The sequence below is a fragment of the Spermophilus citellus genome (assembly GCF_964194105.1).
Source record: "Spermophilus citellus genome assembly, chromosome: 9".
In the NCBI taxonomy this organism is placed as follows: Eukaryota; Metazoa; Chordata; class Mammalia; order Rodentia; family Sciuridae; genus Spermophilus; species Spermophilus citellus.
The window spans coordinates 130,130,053-130,148,427 of NC_138191.1; the positions used below are offsets into that span (position 1 = coordinate 130,130,053).

Consider the following 18,375-nt stretch of genomic DNA (forward strand, 5'->3'; position numbering starts at 1 on the left):
TAACTGTCCTATGCAACTTGGAACCTGTCTTAAAAAGGGTTGGGGATGTGGCCTAATTGTTGAGTACCCTTTGGTTCAATACCCCCCCCCCCCACACACACACACAAAAATCATATTAGGGAAAATTTAGTACATTTTTATTATGGAATAATAGAGCCAAAAACCAAGTAGCATAATAAAATGAAGGCCCTTATACCTATCTTCCTGAAGGCCAACCCTAACCCATTTTTCAGGGGTACTGGGGATTGAAGCCAGGGCATTTGACCAGAGCTACATCCTCAGCCCTTATTTTGAGACGGTCTTCCTGAGTTTTCAAGACTGGACTCAAACTTGAAGACATATGCACACATGAACCCCATCAGAAATTTATCAGAAGCATTTCTTGAGGTTCTGGAGATCAAACTCACGGCCTCATGCCTGTAGGGCGCACTCTACCTGAGCCTCACCCCCAGCCCAAGAAAGCTAATGTGTTGTGCATGTCAACAATCCCCTGCCTACCGAATTGCCACTGGGTTTTAGGCAATAAAATCTGTACGTTTGAAGTGAAGAATACAATTGCAAGAACAAATCTGGATGTCGTGGACAGGCCTAATGTCCTTCACCAGCTGCATCAGTTCCTCCCGAACCTGGTCAAATTTCATGGGGTTGATCTCAGTCCAAATATCCCCCAGGATTTCGTCAAAGATCTCCAGAGGAGCAGGGTACTTCGCTTGTTCCAGCAGCAGGCTAGCGGTGTGGCTCAGCAGGTTCTTAAGAGCAGTCAGGGGGATTTGGTTCCCATAGAAACTTAAGGTTTTGAGCTGGGAACAGTGACCCAGGGCTGGTGAGATGGCATTTAGCTGGGTCTCTGTTATCTCACAAAACTCTAAGACCAGGGTCTCAAGAGTGTGTGCCACCTTCTCCAGCAGGATCCGGAGGGGCTCAGGACTCATACGTTTCATGCAAAAAGAGCTGAGATCCAGATACTTCAGTTGATCAGTGCTCGGACACATGGAAAGATGCTGTAAATCCTTCTCCTTGAGCGGACAACCTCTCAGCGAGAGTGTTTTCAAGGGGGTCTGACTCCTGGAGAGAAAGCAAAGAGTTACTTCCGGAGAATGAAGGCACCAAGTGGATATAGTGGGAAATAGTAGGTGAGAACTGTCTAATCCCAAACCCAAGGTGGCCCTGACCTTCTGATGATGGTGGACCCCCCAGGACACTGCGGGTTGCAAAATCTGCTCGTACACATCACCCATTTCAGGGTGAGCCTTTCACCACCACTTGAGTGACCAGGTGGGTCCATCATCTCTAAGGCTCCTCCACTCACTGCCAAGCCCAAGGCCACAGCTCTGTCCACAGGAGGTCAGGGGGAGTCATGTACAAAGGACAAACCCAGGCAAGATGAAGGAAACCCACCGGGGTTGTCCACCTGTGGGGCTCACACCTTGTACCCTCCATCCCTGCTCCTTACCCTCAAGTCCAGAATCACCACCTGAGGCTCAGAACAGCCTTCTCCAGGGGGGCATTGGGGACGGCTTCTCTGCTCCCCGCAGGAGAGCACAGAGCTTCCCTGTTGCAAGGTCAGGTGTGGGGGCTTCCCTCCTGCAGCGCCCTCTCCTCTACCCGTCTCCCACCTCCTTGGCTGGACAGGCCTCCCAGGGAAGGAACCTCACCTACCTCACTAGCTCCTGTCCCTGCCAGCTGGCTTCCCAGCATGTGGCACTTCCCAGACCATGCACCCTGGTTCAGCCCTCTGCTTCTGTGTGGGTGGTGATGCGACCATCCTTCAGGACTGAGCAGGGACCAGAACCTGAGGTCACTCGGTCACTCCTCAGCATCTCCTTACCTGACATGGCCCGTGGCACAAGCCCTGTAACTGCTCGGTAAGCAAAAATGGCTTTTGCGGCAATGCGCACCCTTCATACTTACAGGAGGATTTTGGGCAGCATTCCGCAGAGGAAGAAGACGTTGTTCACGTAGAGCTCACGCACGCTCTTCACCTTCCGCAGTTGAAAGCTGTATCTATGGGAATACCACCTGTTTTTGGAGCGGTTGGTGAAGTCGTGCGGGCTCATGTTGGAGAAATGGAGGACGCGAAGGTTCCTCATCTTGCTCAGGAGAAAACAAAAACGGAACATCATTTCCAAACTCCAGAGGTTAGCATTCACCTCCAGTTCCCGCACGTAGTAAAAGGACACAGTCCTCCGGATTTCATACTCTGCGTAGTAAGAATCGAGCTGGAGCTTCTTGCAGTATATACGGAACACCCTCCTTGCTTCCCCCACCCACTCAGTGAGGATGAAAAGTAATCTTCGGAAGAGTGGGTCCGGATAGAATTCGATGAAGATCTTCAAGCGTGGCTTCGCTGCTCTTTGGCTGCATTTCTCTTTTTCCTTTGGAGATGTGGCCTCTTGTGAGCAGGCGCCCAGTGGGGCTCTGGACCACTGATTGGGGCAGTCCTGATTCATTCGAAAATCGATTGCTTTCAGTTTCCATGTCCTATGGAGAAAATGGGAAGGAGGCTCGAAAAACAGACAAAGACCCGCGGACTTCCAACTTGTGCTTTAGACCCCAGTGAACCCCTTGTTCTGGGCGGCTGCTCCTCTGCTCTCCTATTTTTCTCCTTGTCCTTTCTCCTTGAATCCAGCCAGGACCCTTCCTGTGGAGGGGGCAGGGCAGCCTCCTCCCTGGCACCACCTGGTCCACCCTTCACCCTGCCCTGCCCCCCCCCATGTCTCTTCCTGGGTCCCCCTCACCTGGGGTGAACCTTGTTGAAAATCAGCGAGAATAGCCCATACAGTAGAGTTCTTAAGGGGGTCAGATCTTCTGTCTTCACCAGGTAGTCCACATGCAGACAGGCCAAGGGGCAGGACAGCACCATCTTCTGTAGCAACTCCTTGTGACCCCCCATTATAGCCTCCTTGTACAACTTCAGGATGAGCACCCTGGGCAGGTACTCCAGATTGGGGATGGGCAAGTCAGGTTTGCAGAGTACGTTCTGTATCACCAGGTCCTGGAGTGTGGGTACGGTCTCGGTCTCAGTCTCGAAGTTCATCCTGTTGAATCTGCAGGGAACAGAGGCACCCTTTCAGGCCAAGCCTGAAAAACCCCTTCTCATCCAGCCGAGGTCCAAATCCTGGTAAGCCACAGCTCTGTGGTGGTGGGGATCAAATCCCCAGTATCCAGGTCCACCTCTGGTCCTCCCAACTCTCATCCCACTGGTTATCAAGGAGTCTGAAGGCTCACCAGTCCCCCTATGGACAGGTGACTCATCCTCACTTTTGAGATCCTGGGGAGTGAACCAAGGGCTGAATGCATGCCAGGCAAGTGCCTTACCACTGATCCACATCCCAAACCTAAACCTCACTTAGGACCCCCTTAAAGAGAACCGAAGCGTCACAGGGCCAATGCCCAGCCTGGTGGCACAAGCTTGTAATTCTAGCAACTTGGGACACTGAGGCAGTAGGACTACAAGTTCAAGTCTAGCCTCAGCAACTTAACAAGACCCAAGGCCCTTGTGAGAGATCCAATCCGAATAAAAAATTCAAAGGGCTGGAATGTGGCTAAGTGGTAAAGCACCCTGAGTTCAATCCCCATTACCAAAAAATGATTTAAAAAAAAATGAGAACCTCAAGTTCAAGGGCAGACTGGGAAACTGAGCAAGACCTTATCCAAGGCTCAAGATGTGGTTCAGTGGTAGCGAGCTTGCCGAGCATGTGAGGCCCTGGGTTCAATTCCCTATACCACACATGCACACACAAAACTATATACATATGTGCACTTGCACAGATGTAAATCTAGATATAGCTATAGCTTAGGAGCTGTGCTGAGGGTGGTAGCTCAGTGATATAGGAGGTTACTGAGCCCACATATAGCCTTGGGTGAGATCCCCATTGGACCCCAAAAATGAAAATCAGAACTTTTGATTGCTGAACTTAGAGGAAGTTTACTTGGGGTTCCTGGTTTCAGAGGTTCATTCCACAGACAGCCAGCTCCATTGCTCAAGAGGCAGAAGAACATGACCAAACAGAGCCTCAGAAAAGCTGATCAGTACAGGGCAGCCTGGAGGTGGTGGGCACGGTGCCAAGAAACTTTAACAGGGGTTCACGGGATGCTTTCACTATATCCCTTGTGGCTTTGAAACTTACATGTTTTCCCCACCCCCGCATCTGATCTCTCCTTCCTAATCCCATTTTCTTGAATCACCTCTATAAAAGCCCCCTGTTTCTGAGGATAGGCAGAAGCACAGGCTTTGGGACACTAGTCGCTGTGTTTCCTCTTTGCTAGCAAAACAATAAACCTTTTCCTTTTTCTCAATATCTTGTCATTGCTATTGGATCAGCATGGAGGATGGGGACCAAGCCTTTGGTTGCAAAAATATAAACCCGAAGACACACCCACAGGGACCTATTTCCTCCAGCCATACCTCACCTGCCTAGAGTTTATCACTCAGTATGTAGTCCTATCAAATCCGTTAAATACATGAATGTACTGACTATGGATCTTATAACCCAATCGTCTCACCCCTTTCATTAGCACTTGAACCTTTGGGAGAATACATCCTATCCAAACCGTGACACCAAAATCCAGTAATAAAACATTGATATAAAATATATACATCACATATATTCGCACATATTCCTTTGTTTTGCAGTGATGGGGTTTGAACCCAGGTCCTCATACTAGGCAACTCTTCTAACACTGAGCAACACCCTCACCCTGTTTTAAGCTCTAAATATAAAATAATTTGTAAAACCACAATACCACAAATTCCATGAACTGTCATATAAAGGAATATAGACTACATATGAAAATTGTCAAGACAATTCAAAATCAAATAGATAGCTCTCGCTTGAAAATTTTGCACTGGGTCAGGCGCAGTGGCACACACCTGTAATGCCAGCAGCTGGGGAGGCTAAGACAGGAAGATCTTGAAAGCCAGCCTCAGCAATGGTGAGGCGCTAAGGAACTCAGTGAGACCCTGTCCAAGCAATTCAGTGAGACCCTGTCTCTAAGTAAAATATAAAAATAGGGCTGGTGATGTGGCTCAAATGGTCAAGTGCCCTTGAGTTCAATCCTCGGTGCCCAAAAAAGAAAAAAAAAATCATTGGGTTCAGTGGTACATGCTGGTAATCCCAGCAATTTAGGAGGCTGAGGCAGGAACATCAAAAGTTTAAGGCCAGCCTTAGCAATTAGGAAGATTCTAGGCCTTGTGCCACCAAAAAAAAAAAAAAAAAAGTAAAAGGTGCTGGAGATGTGGCTCATTTGTTAAGCAGCCCAGAGTTCAATCCCGAGTCCAGAAAAAGTCAAGTTGCAGGTCAGCCATAGCACCTCAGCAAGACGTTGAACAACTTAGGTAGACCCTGATTCAAAATAAAACACAGGTCTGTGGAGATGAGGCTCAGTGGTAAAGCATCCTTGGGTTCAATCCCTAAGAATCATCATCAGCAGTGATGGCAAACTGGGTTGCAGTCACCAGGGCAGACTGGCTGTGGTAGACAGGGTGGCGCATCCTTGGGGGGGGGGTGTTGTCCCTTACCCTCTCTGCACGTCTGGATGGAACAGTCTGGCTCTCCAAGTGTCAACAGATCCAGGCAGTGACTCTTGGTCCAGGATTCTCTGGAACCTTCTCTGGCTGCTCTGAAGCTTTTATTCCTCCTCTCCAAACCCCTCCCTTCCAATCAGAAGCTCATATCTGACTAGATTATTGAATCTCATCCAATTAATCCTGGTTGGATTTTCAGCTTATTGATTGGTTTTAGCAGATCTCGAGGCAGGAAGGGGAAGGGATTCTGGGTGGGGTGGAGATCCTCTCAGGGATTTCTTTCACAGAGTTTCATTCACAGGGTCACCCTCAGTTCTGAGCATGAGACACCAAAGGACTTAATCTGATTTTGGACACAGAGAAACCCCTGAAAGCTCATTGTTCAGAGGTCCATGGCCACACTGATATTGTGAACATGTTCTAGAGTTAAAACCTCTTAGGTGTGATGGCTCACTTCTTTGATCCCATCTATGCCAGCAGCCCCAGAGGCTGAAGGAGGGCAATCCCTAAAGCAAGGAGCTCCAGGCTAGCCTGGTCAGCAGGGTGAGAACCCATCTCAAAAACAAAAAACAAAAATGCTTTATGAAGCCAGGCGTGGCAGCACACACCTCTAATCCCAGTAGCTCCAGAGGCTGAGGCAGGAGGATTGCAAGTTCAAGGATGGCCTCAGCAATTTAGTGAGGCCCTGAGCAACTCAATAAGACCCTGTCTTAAATATATATATATATATATATACACACACACACACACAAAGTGGCTCAGTAGAAAAGAAATTGGAAAAGAGTTGCTACAGACACTAAAACCCAGCCTCTACCTCAGAGCAAAGCCTGTCCAAGGAAGAGACATGACCTTTGTCCTTGGAAAGACCCACAGAGCACTCCTAGGCACATTCCCACCCTGCTAAGTTGTTTATCTACAAATAACAGGACAGATATGCTGTGCCAGGTGTCCCTGACTCTGTCAGGCTAGGTGGGGACCCATAGCAACCCCCTAGCAGCCACCAATCAGCATGAGACATGGAAATACCTGGGATGCCAGATGATCCTCCCAGTAGTTTATGGTGGTTGATAACTTGTTGAGAAACCATGTAGTTCAGCACATACACCCCTCTTGGCTTAAACCAATCAGTTCAAATGAATACCCCTTTTGTCCTGATCAATCACCCCTACCCAACTTGTTCCCACCAGTGAATGTGCTAATCATGTGTTAGAGTTGTTATTTGATTTTCCAGTGGTGTGTGATGATTTGCTAAGAGATGCTATGATGTATGTGGGGATCTCTGCCTTCTCGAAAGAATGCATAAAACTGCTGCAAACCCTGGGCTGGGGCCTCTCAGCATCACCAGTTGCTGTGTGCACGCGGAGGACCAAGCTATCTCGCAATAAACACCTCTTTGCTGCTTACATCAATCTTGGGTATCTGGTGGTCTTTGGGGGTCCCAGATTCGAGCATAACAGAAGCAGGGCAAACAGGAGGCATGCTCAGGTACATTGGATATGAAACATTTCAGCAAAAAGAAAGAAAGAAAGGAAAAAACCCTCCCAACCAGGGGTACTGGCTCTAAGTACTAAATCAGTGAGAAAGGTCTATGATAATTGCTCCCGACAGTCTCAAGCCTTCTCTCACATATTCACTTCTGTTTGAGCTTTTAAAAACAACTTCATAAAATACAATATAAGAACAAATTGGTTTCATCTTGGTTTGGTTCTGATTGGTTGTTTGCACTACTGGGGACTGAACCCCAGGGTGTTCTAACACGAGTCAATCCCCACCTCTTCTCAGTTTTTATTTTGAGACAAGATCTAACTCACTGAGTTGCCCAAACTGGCCTGTTTTTTTTGTTTTTTTTTTTGCAGGGGTGGGGCTACTGAGGATTAAACTCAGGGACACTCAGCCACTGAGCCCCCATCCCCAGCCCTATTTTGTATTTTATTTAGAGACAGGATCTCACTGAGTTACTTAGTGTCTAACTTTTGTTGAGACTGGCTTTGAACTCGAGATCCTCCTGCCCTAGCCTCTGTAGTTGGGATTATAGGCATTCACAGCCAAGATCCACACAAACCATTGTTTATTTATTTATTTATTTTTGGTACTGGAGTTTGAACCCAGGGCCGCTTTACCACTGTGCTACATCCCTAGCCCTTTTTATTTTTTGAGACAGGATCTCGCTAAGTTGCTGGGAGCCTTGATAAATTACGGAGGCTGGCATTGAACTTGTGATCCTCCTGCCTCAGCCTCCCAAATTGTTGGGATTATAGCATAAGACACAGCACCTGGCAAAAGCTGTTTTTAACATATATTATATGATAGTAACTACTTTTTAAAACCCTATGATAACTAGATTCATTTATTTACTTACTTATGGTACTGGCATTTGAAACCAGGGTGTTTTAGTTTGGCTCTGTCTCCCCAGACCCCACACTTTTATTTTATTTATTTTTTTGTCATTGTCTTATTAAAAATAAATGACAGCAGAATGCATTACAATTCTTATTACACATATAGAGCACACTTTTTCATATCTCTGGTTGTATATAAATTATGTTCATGCCAATTTACTTTGGATAATGATGTCCATCACATTCCACCATCCTTGCTAATCCCCTGCCCCCTCCCTTCCCCTCCCACCCCTCTGCCCTATCTACAGTTCATCTATTCCTCCCAAACTACCCATCCCTATCCCACTATGAGTCCCTCACCTTATATCTCAGAAAACATTAGAATGGCATTTGGTTTTGGGGGATTGGCTGACTTCACTCAGCATTATCTTCTCCAATGCCGTCCATTTACCTGCAAATGCCATGATTTTATTCTCTTTTATTGCTGAGTAAAATTTCATTGTGTATATAGGCCACTTTTTTTTGTATTCAGTCCTGCTCCAATGCTGAGGCCTGGAGCCCTGTGCGCGGTCACAGTGCTGGTGGTTTCTGTGGAAAGTAGCTGTTTAGAGTCCTCGAATGCTCTCTGTGATGCAGTATTCCAACTAGGTGAGATCTGGACCACAGACCAACAAAGAATGCTGCCTCCCTCTGGCCTGCCATCCTCGTTCTCCCCACCCTTTTTATTTTTTTTTTTTTAGAGAGAGAGAGAGAGAGAGAGAGAGAGAGAGAGAATATTTTTTAATATTTATTTTTTAGTTTTCCGTGGACAACATCTTTGTTTGTGGTGCTGAGGATCAAACCCCGGGCCACATGCATGCCAGGGAAGCGCACCACCACTTGAGCCACATCCCCAGCCCCTCCCCACCCTTTTTAAATGCTGGTGATGGAACCCTGTGATGCTTTACCACTTAACTACCTCCCCAGTCCTTTCATTTATTTTGGGACAAGTTCTGGCCAAATTGCTAAGGGCCATGATAAATTGGTGAGGTCAGCCTTGAATTTGCAGTCCTCCTTCCTCAGCCTCCCATGTGGCCAGTGTTATGGGTATCTGCCACCACACTTGGCTCTGGCACTGTTTTTTTCCCCTAAGCCGCAGAGAGAGGTTTATCTGGTAAAGTAGATACAAATTCTAGGGAGAATGGTGCAATCTCAAGGAAAATGTCTTTGGGGTAAAGCAAGGAATACTCACTCAAGGTGAAAAACCAGCCTCTACCTCAGAGCAAAGCCTGTCCAAGGAAGGGACATCACCTTTGTCCTTGGAAAGACCCACAGAGCACTCCTAGTTGTTTATCTACAAATAACAGGACAGATATGCTGAGCCAGGTGTCCCTGACTCAGTCAGGCTAGGTGGGGACCCATAGCAACCCTCTAGCAGCCACCAATCGGCATGAGAAAGGGAAATACCTGGGATGCCAGATGACCCTCCCAGTAGTTTATGGTGTTGGAAAACCATGTAATTCAGCATGAACACCCCTCTAGGCTTAAACCAATCAGTTCAAATGAATACCCCTTTTGTCCTGACCAGTCACCCCTACCCAACTTGTTCCCACCAGTGAATGTGCTAATCATGTTTTAGAGTTGTTGTTTGATTTTCCCAGGGTGTGTGATGATTTGCTAAGAGATGCTATGATGTATGTGAAGTCCCTGCCTTCTCCAAAGAATGCATAAAACTGCTGCAAACCCTGGGCTGGGGCCTCTCAGCATCACCAGTTGCTGTGTGCACGCGGAGGACCAAGCTATCTCGCAAAAAACACCTCTTTGCTGTTTACATCCATCTTGGTCTCTGGTGGTCTTTTGGGGGTCCCGAATTTGAGCATAACAAAGGCAGAGTGCAGGCTATCTCCAGAGGGAGAGAAAATCTCTGGCACTAGTTTTATTTATCACTGAAGAAGAAAGCTGAGGTTCAAGCATTAAATCTTTCAGTTGTGTTAGTTCTGGGGAAAGTGGTGAGTTAGGGGCTTTACAGATTCCAGAAGTATCTTCAGACTCACATTTGGATTTCTTGCTGGGAGGCTGCCAGCCCTGAGACAAGCCTGAGGGTCCCAGTGCAGGTTTCTGGTATTAACAGAACTTCTTTAGTGAAGTTCAATTTTTTGTTGTTGTTGTTGTTGTTTTTTTTTCTGACTTTGAGGTCCGGGTAAATTTGCCTTCGACAGTCAAGCAAGGTGGCTCACCCCTGTAACCCCAGAAACTCAGAGAAGCTGGCAGGAGATGGCAAGATCCAGGCTAGCCTCAGCAGCTTAGTGAGACCCTGTCTCAGAATAAAACAAGAAAAGATAAAAAGGGCAGAGATGGAGCTTGGTGACAGAGAACTCCAGAATTCAATCCTTCATACAGGGGAAAAGGAAAGAAGGGAGGAAAGGAGGGAGAGAGAGAGGGAGAGAGGGAAGGAAGGAAGAAAGAAAGGCAGGGGGATGCTGCAGTCTGGCTGGGCACAAGATCACGAGCCACTCACAGCTTTGTAGATTCAAACAGCAACTCTTTATTCCCGAACTCACACGTTCTGGGGAAATCCAAGTTCTGCCGCCAAATTCAAGTACTCCACCAGGCTTTTAATCCCAAATACTTTCTGAATTCCAGGAGAACTCAAGGGGAACTCAGGCAGCAGGATACGCCCTATTCCCAGCAGCAATAACCTTAAACCTGGAACTGCCCTAAACCCAGATTGTTCTAAACCAGGAACGCCGTAAACCCAAGGAGCGGGATACTCCCTAAAACCTGATCTGCCCTAATCCAGTAGGATCCTCCTTAAACCCCGATCCACCCTGGTCCTTGAGCAGGGTCACCTTTCTCAAACATACATGCAATGTCACTTCAAATGTCCATTTCCACGAGTCCTTCCTCTAAGCAACATGGGGTACGCTGGCAAGGAAATCTCGATGCGTCATTCCTACTTGGCAATGGCTCTCAGCAGGGGGAGGAAAAGAAAGGAGAAAAAAGGAGAAAAAAAGAAAGAAATGGAAGGTAGGGGAGGAGAAAGGAAGGAAGGAAGGAAGGGCGAGAAAGAAATTGCCTCTGGCAGTATACAGACCAACACCAGGCAAGATTGATTAGGGGTTGAGATGGCAGGAATGCAAGATTGCTTTTTTTAAATAAGTAAACATTTTTTTTTTGAGAGAGATAATTTTAATATTTATTTATTTTTATAATTTTCAATGGACACAACATCTTTGTTTTGTATGTTTGCTGAGGATCGAACCCAGGCCCCACACATGCCAGGCAAGCGCGCGCTACCACTTGAGCCACATCCCCAGCCCCTGCTGTAAAGGTAAAATTTCTAAGCCGATTCTAAGCTGCAAAAGTCTGAGTTAAAATGTAAAAGACCGGGCATTGTAAAGTCTCTAAATGGCGAGGCCTGGGCTAAAAAGTAAAAGACAAGGCATTGTTACAACTCCTCTGCTACCCCCGGAACCTGTAATCTCTGTAGCTGTTAGGACAATACCTGAACTTCCCAGTAAATATTTCTTCTGGTCCCCTGGTTGTTCAATAGCTAAGGGCTCCAAATAGCACGGCATCTAGGCTCCAAAACCAATCAGTTTAAATGTGTACCCCGCTTAGGAATGACCAATCACCCCTGCCCAGACTGTTCCCGCCAATGAATGGACTAATCATGTATCAGAGTTGTTGTTCAATTTTCCTGCGCCTCATGATGATTTGTTCTGATGCATGCAAAGTCCTCCGCCCTCTCCAAAAAGTGTACTTAAGCTCTGCTTGACCTCTGCTCTGGGCTCTGGGCTGCTCTATCTTCCTGAGTGAACCTGGAACCTTCCTGAATCAATAAATCCCCTTTTGCCAATTGCATGGAGCCAGTCTCTTGTGTGGTCTCTTTCTCCGACGCTCCGCCAGACCCTTACACTGCAAGATTGGCTTAACACTTGGAATAAACCTGGAATACAAATCTCGTTTCATATTTGAATAACAATTTCATTGATTAACCATATCAATGGAATAAAGAAAAAAAATAAGAATCATCTCAATTGACACCGGAGAAATATTTGTCTGCCAGGTAAGATGGTGCATTCCTGTTAACCCCAGCTACAGGAGACTGAGACAGGAGGGCCACAGGTTCAAAATTAGCCTCAGCCACTCAGTAAGACCTTGTTTCAAAAATAAAACATAGGGCTGGGGATGTGGCTCAAGTGGTAGCGTGCTTGCCTGGCATGCATGCGGCCTGGGTTCGATCCTCAGCACCACATACCAACAAAGATGTTGTGTCCGCCGAAAACTAAAAAATAAATATTAATATTAAAATTCTCTCTCTCTTTAAAAATAAAAAAACAATAAAGCTATCATTTTAAAAAAAGATACTATTTAAAAAAAATAAAAATAAAACATAAAAAGGGCTGGGGACATGGCTCAGTGGTTAAACGCCCCTGGATTAAATCCCAAGTACCCACCCACCCCACAAAAAATATATGGGAGATTCAGAGAGAGAGAAGGGAAGGCTAAGAAGGTCCCCTAGGCAGGAATGAATAGGTGGCTGGGTGGGGGGGGGGGGTGGAGATCGAGAAAGGTTTTTCTTTGTTTTCATTTTCTTCCTTGTTTTCAATGGAAAATTGTTTCTAAATTGGCAAAAATGATCTATGAGAGAAGATGAAACAAGATTCAAGAGAGATGGAGCTAAAAACAGGGAGAAGGCATTGAGAAGCCAAGAGGTACCCATGCTTGGTACAGGATGAAGGGCAAGGCCAGGGAAGGTGTCTGCATTACTGGACCTTTTACAGGGAGAGTGTGGTTTTGCATTACGTGGGGAAAGAACGTATGAAAACTGAGTTAAGGTTGCCCATGTGGGCCCTTAGAATTGCTGGACTTTCATACACACATGCATGCACACACACACATTCACACACACATACACACACACTCACACACACACTCACACACACACTCACACATGCACTCATGTAGTGACCATAGCCTCAGGTTCCATGCTCAGCTCTAAGGGAGATGGATACACAGCCCCTACCCTTCAAGGGGCAGCTCCATCTATCAGGTGAGATTGTCCAGTAAACAGCTGGAAAACATCCTTAGCCCATGATCTAGCCTGGAGCTCCAGGTATTCACCACATGAGTGAAGCTGCCCCAGGGGTCGGGTGGGGACCTCAGCTGCTCTGTTCAGTGGCACAAGATGTCCTGCAGTTGGGGAATGGAGACACACAAAATGGTCCACACAGCTGTGAAAAGGTGCAGGGGACCTGAAGTGCAGTCACCAGGGAGGGAAGCCAACCGAGGGTGGTGTACTGTAGACATTCCTGAAGACACAAAACCAGGGGCACAAGATAAAGCCCAGTGGTTGCCAGGTTTGGGTGGGAGAGAGGGCTGAACAGCTGGAGCACCCAGGGGCTGTAAGCTGTGAATTATTCTCTGTGACACTATAATGGTGGATACCATGTCGTTGGGCATTTCTAACCCCAGAAGTGTAGACTCTAGAACCGGAGTCAACTCAGGACTTTGCATAACACTGATGTGTCACAGTAGAGGTATAATGCCAGATTCATGGGACCCCAATAGACTTCCAGGAGCCGAATCTGATACAATCACACAAGAGTCTTTATTGCAAGCTCGAGCCTGGACTCACAACCGTTTCTGATGCAGTGGTCCTAGGGAGTGAGTCCTGGTCCGTTGTTCAGTGAGATTTTATAGGTTTTGGGGGATACTCTATGTGTCACAACGTCACACAGCAAATCATCACACACCGCAGGAAAATCAAACAATTCTTAACATTGATTAGCACAATCACTGGTGGGAACAAGTGGATCTTAGTTCAAGAGGGGGATTCCTTTGAACTGATTGGTTTAATCCGTGAGGGGTGTATGTACTAAACTACATGGTTTCCCAACATGTTATCAACCACCAAGACTACTGGGGGGTCATCTGGCATTCCAGGTATTTTCCCTGTTTCATGCTGATTGGTGGTTGCTAGGGGGTTGCTATGGGTCCTCACCTAGCCTAACTGAGTCAGGGACACCTGGTGCTGCAGATCTCTCCTGTTATTAGCAAACAAACAACTCAGCAGGGTGGGAATATGCCTAGGAGTGCTTTGTGGGTTTTTCCAAGGACAAGGGTCACACCCCCTCCCTCTGGACTGGCCTTGAGGTAGAAGCTGTTTTCAAAAATGGAGTCACATCAGTTTCTCAGAGGCATGAATCATAGCATATGTACCACTCTGGTGTGAGATGCTGGTCCTGGGGGAGGCTGGGGAGGCAGAGGGACTTGGGAAGCGTGGAGCTTCTGCTCAGTTTTGCTGTGGTTTTAAAACTACTCTAAACCAAAACAAAACAAAACAAAAAAAAAACAAAATCCAGTCTATGTTAAAAAAAAACCATAAGGGTAGGCTTCCAGGTCTAATGTTGGTTTCTCCTTCTGATAACTGAGGAGTCCTTGCTTCCCCGAATGCCGAAGTATAACTCCAGAGAGGCCCATCGAGGCAAGGGGAGAGGGAACAGGGGAAGGAGATGAGTCCAGTCTAATTCCATTTTAAGATTGGGAGTTGGGCTGGGGATGTGGCTCAAGGGGTAGCGCGCTCGCCTGGCATGTGTGCGGCCCGGGTTCGATCCTCAGCACCACATACAAACAACGATGTTGTGTCTGCCAAAAAATGAAAAATAAATATTAAAATTCTCTCTCTCCTCTCTCTCTAAAAAAAAAAAAATGTGTTCCTTTTCTCTCTTCTCTACTTTCTTCCTTTCTCATTTAAAAAAAAAAAAGATTGGGAGTCATCTTGTCACAAAGACATGAAAAGGTCATTTCTGTTTTACTATAAATTACTGCAATTTCTAAACTTGCTTGGAATGCCTGCCCATGCCTGGAACTCACCCATGTCTGGCTTTCCCTGACCAGATAACAACACTCTCTGAAACCTTAGCGGGACCTAATAAATTCTGGCGTTGGGATCTAAATTTACTCCCTAACTTGAAATGTTGAGCCATGTAGATCATTAACCTACTACCTGCCTTTGTATTATATTTGACAAAATCCTGTAATCTGTAAGTTTCAAGACCCCCCCACCCCTTTGCAACTTTTTGTGCTATAAAACCTTGTTCCTAGAGAGCTGGGGCAGTGTCCTCTAACTCACGGGTATCCAGAGAGAGTCCAGGCCGGCCAGAATTACAAGCTTGCTTTAAGTTGATTTAAAATTGGAGTCGGGGGTCTTCTCTGCATCGTGGTTTAACAGAAGGCTTTATTAAAGGACAGCAGAAATGACTTCCCCCCAGAGGAAGAAGGGGACCCAAAAGGCGGAATCTGTGGAAGGGGTTCTCCCCTTTTTTATAGCTAAGGTCTACTTTTAGTCCTCCCACATCCCTGTCCTTTGTTTCCCTCCATCCTGCAGTGGTGGGGGATGCAGGAGGGAAGGCCAAAACGTGGGAAATAGGTGGAGGGATGGGCCAGGGAGGAGCAAGGGGAAGAGTGATCTGGGCAGGAAGGGCCTGGGGTGGTTGGATTAGCATCTCCCTGTTTGCTGGGAGCTACTTCCTGAACAGGTCTCTGGGATGAGCCCCAGGCCTTAGGGACATTAACATTCAATTTCCCTAGGTGTTGTTCTGGTTTCCGAGGCTCAGATTGGACACCCTCTTCTTCCATTCCCACTATGGTCTCCATTTTCTTTATGGAACTTGATATTTGACCCAATTTACCTAACTACATTAACTACCTGTCCTTAAAATCTGGCTTCGCTTCTCCTTCTCCTCCTTCCTCTACTTCCCCTTCCTCCTGTTCTTTCTTTTCTTCTGGTAATGGGAATTGAACCCTGGGGCACTTTACACTGAGTCACATCCCCAGTCCCCACCTTTTGAGAATTGAATTGGGGCCATTTTACCTTTGAACCACATTCCCAGTCCACCCTCTCTGCCCTGTTTTTGTTGTTGTTTGTTTTAATTTTAACACAGGTTCTCACTAAGTTGTTCAGGGCTTTGCCATATTGGGGAGGTTGACTTTGAACTTGGGATCCCCTGCCTCAGCCTCCGGAGTTGCTGGGATGACAGGCATGAGCCACCATGCCCAGCTAACATTTTACTATACTGAATGATTATTTAAAGAAATAAATCTCACTCATTTAAGTCTAAAATTATTTTTTTAAGTCTTGTTTGCTTTGAGAGAGCAAATCAAGTTAGACATTTATTTTAAATATCCTACTGTAGTATTTGAAAGGACTTCTTATGGTTTGGATCTAGAAATGTTCCCCTGAAAGTTCATGTTTTGAAAAAACAAAAAACCATGATCCCCAGTGCAGCAAGGTCAGAGGTGGGGCTTAGGCAGTGAGGCTGTAACCCCTCAGTGTTTAATCTACTGGAGGAGCTAACAATTTGAGTGGGTTACTGAGCTCTAACTGTAAGGGGGGGGGGCGTGCCTGGAGCAGGTAGATCACTGGGCGGCTGGCCCCTGGGGGGTTGTGTTTTGTTGCAGACCTCTTTCTTGCTTCCTCTGCTTTCTGGTTTCCAGGAGCTGAGCAGCTCTGCTCCACCAGGCCCTTGGGCCATGTTGTTCTGCCTCACTCAGGGGCCAGAACAGTGGAGCTGGCTAACCCTGGCTGAGGCTCTCCAGCTGGGAGCCAAGAGAAATCTTCTGCCTTGTTTTTTTTTTTTCCTGGGACTGAAGATTGAACCCAGGGGTTCCTCTGCCATTGAGCTACTCCACAGTCCATTTTTATTTTATTTTTCAAATTTTGAGACAGGATTTCACTAAGGTTCCAAGCTGGCCTGGAACTTGTGATCCTCCTGCCTCAACCTCCTGGGTTCACAGTGGGCACTTTCATGCCCATTTAATTTTTCTGTTTTTTTTTTTTTTTTTTTTTTTTTTTGGTGTTGGGCTTCCAGGGATTCAACTCAGGGGCACTGAGCCACTGAGTCACATCCACAGCCCTATTTTGTATTTTAGAGACAGGGTCTCACTGAGTTGCTTAGTGCCTCACTTTTACTGAGGCTGGCTTTGAAGTAGTGATCCTCCTATCTTAGCCTCCTGAACTGCTGGGATTACAGGCGTGTGCCACCCTGCCCAGCTCTCTGTTTTAAGTTCTTTATGTCAGGCATTTTGGTTACAATAACAAAAAGCTAACCCAGTACTAAACTTCTTTTACAGTTTTGAAATCAATTAATATGCACATTATTTAAAAAATCACAGCACAAATATTTATACTCAAACATCATTTTACAGTACTGGGTTTTGAAAAATACCACTCAAAAATAGTCAATGGTAGTAATGCTTATAAAAACTCATGCCACGACTTCTGAGCTACCAGCAGGTGGCATGTGAAATCTACTACTTGGAAAAGTTTATCCGGAGATCTCTGCAGGTAAACAGCCTTGTGCTCCCCAAATCTACACTCTTCTGGATGCTGAACGCTAATTTTCCTTAAAACTTTATTTTTTTATTCCTTTTTGGTACTGGGGACTGAACCCAAGGATGGTTAATCACTGAGCCACATCCCTAGCCCTATGTATTTTTATTTTGAGACAAGGTCTTGCTAAATTGCTTAGGGCCTCACTGAGTTGCTGAGGCTGGACCTGAACTTTGACTCCTCCTGCCTCAACTTCCTGAGCTGCCGGATTACAGTCATGTGTCACCATGCCAGTCCATTTATTCATCTTTCATTCATTTTTGTGGTCCAGGGGAATGAACCCAGAGGCTCTCTACTACTGATCTATATCCCCAGCCCTTTAATTTTTACTTTTAAACAATTTAAATTTTTTTTCCTTTAGATTTAACAGCACCATCTCCAAGTGTATACACAATATGATTATGACTTGGCACAGTTTTTAAAGGTGAAAAGGCTAGTTGCTAGTTCAGTAATAAAAGATCTGGTGCATAAAAGGAGCTACCTGCTACAGACTGCATTTTACACCTCCAGTTAGGACCGAAACAAGCCACAAGGAGGGAATACCCACCCAAATTAATACTGAAAATAACTAAATTTTACCTCTCATAATGCTTATAATTGCTTCACCTGGAATTAGAATATAGCTAAGGACAACTAAAATAGTGCATCAAACAATAAAATAGTCATTTTGCTGACATTCCATAAAATCGTCAGTTTTAAGGTCAGTTCAGAGGCTATTCAAAAAAATACTAGACCTAGTAAAGTGCTTCCATTCATAAAACGACACACCCAAGATTAGAGATAATTTCATACCGACTCTAGGTCGACGTATACAGTAAATAAACAGCGTCTCTCGGCTGCCATATTCAATTAGTGAAATACACATCCAGCCTTCTTCGCAGTCCTGGATGTGTGCAAACTAGAAACGCAGTCCCCCTCATCCATCCCCCTCCAAAAAAAAAAAAAAAAAAAATCAGCGTCTAGTCTCAATCTGCTTGACAGAAGTACTCGGCACAGCCGACTTCACGACGTTCCAGGTTGAGCCAGTGCTGACAGCTCCGCATCTCCCCAACAAACAGGGAAAGACCTTTCGCAGAACAAAACGGAGGGCAGGCAGCGAATGCAGCAGCGTCAGGTGCCCGCAGACTGGACGC

General features: G+C 46.1%; 1 protein-coding gene across 1 annotated transcript; it reads right to left on the reverse strand.

Moving 5' to 3' along the window:
* Nucleotides 1-515: 515 nt before the first annotated feature.
* LOC308655590 (PRAME family member 12-like) lies at nucleotides 516-18,285 on the reverse strand (the record flags this gene model as incomplete). Its single annotated transcript, XM_081305643.1, has 4 exons — nucleotides 516-1,065; nucleotides 1,912-2,481; nucleotides 2,739-3,047; nucleotides 18,230-18,285. The coding sequence occupies 4 exons, from the start codon at nucleotides 18,283-18,285 to the stop codon at nucleotides 516-518; spliced, it is 1,485 nt and encodes a 494-aa protein (XP_081161769.1).
* Nucleotides 18,286-18,375: the final 90 nt, after the last annotated feature.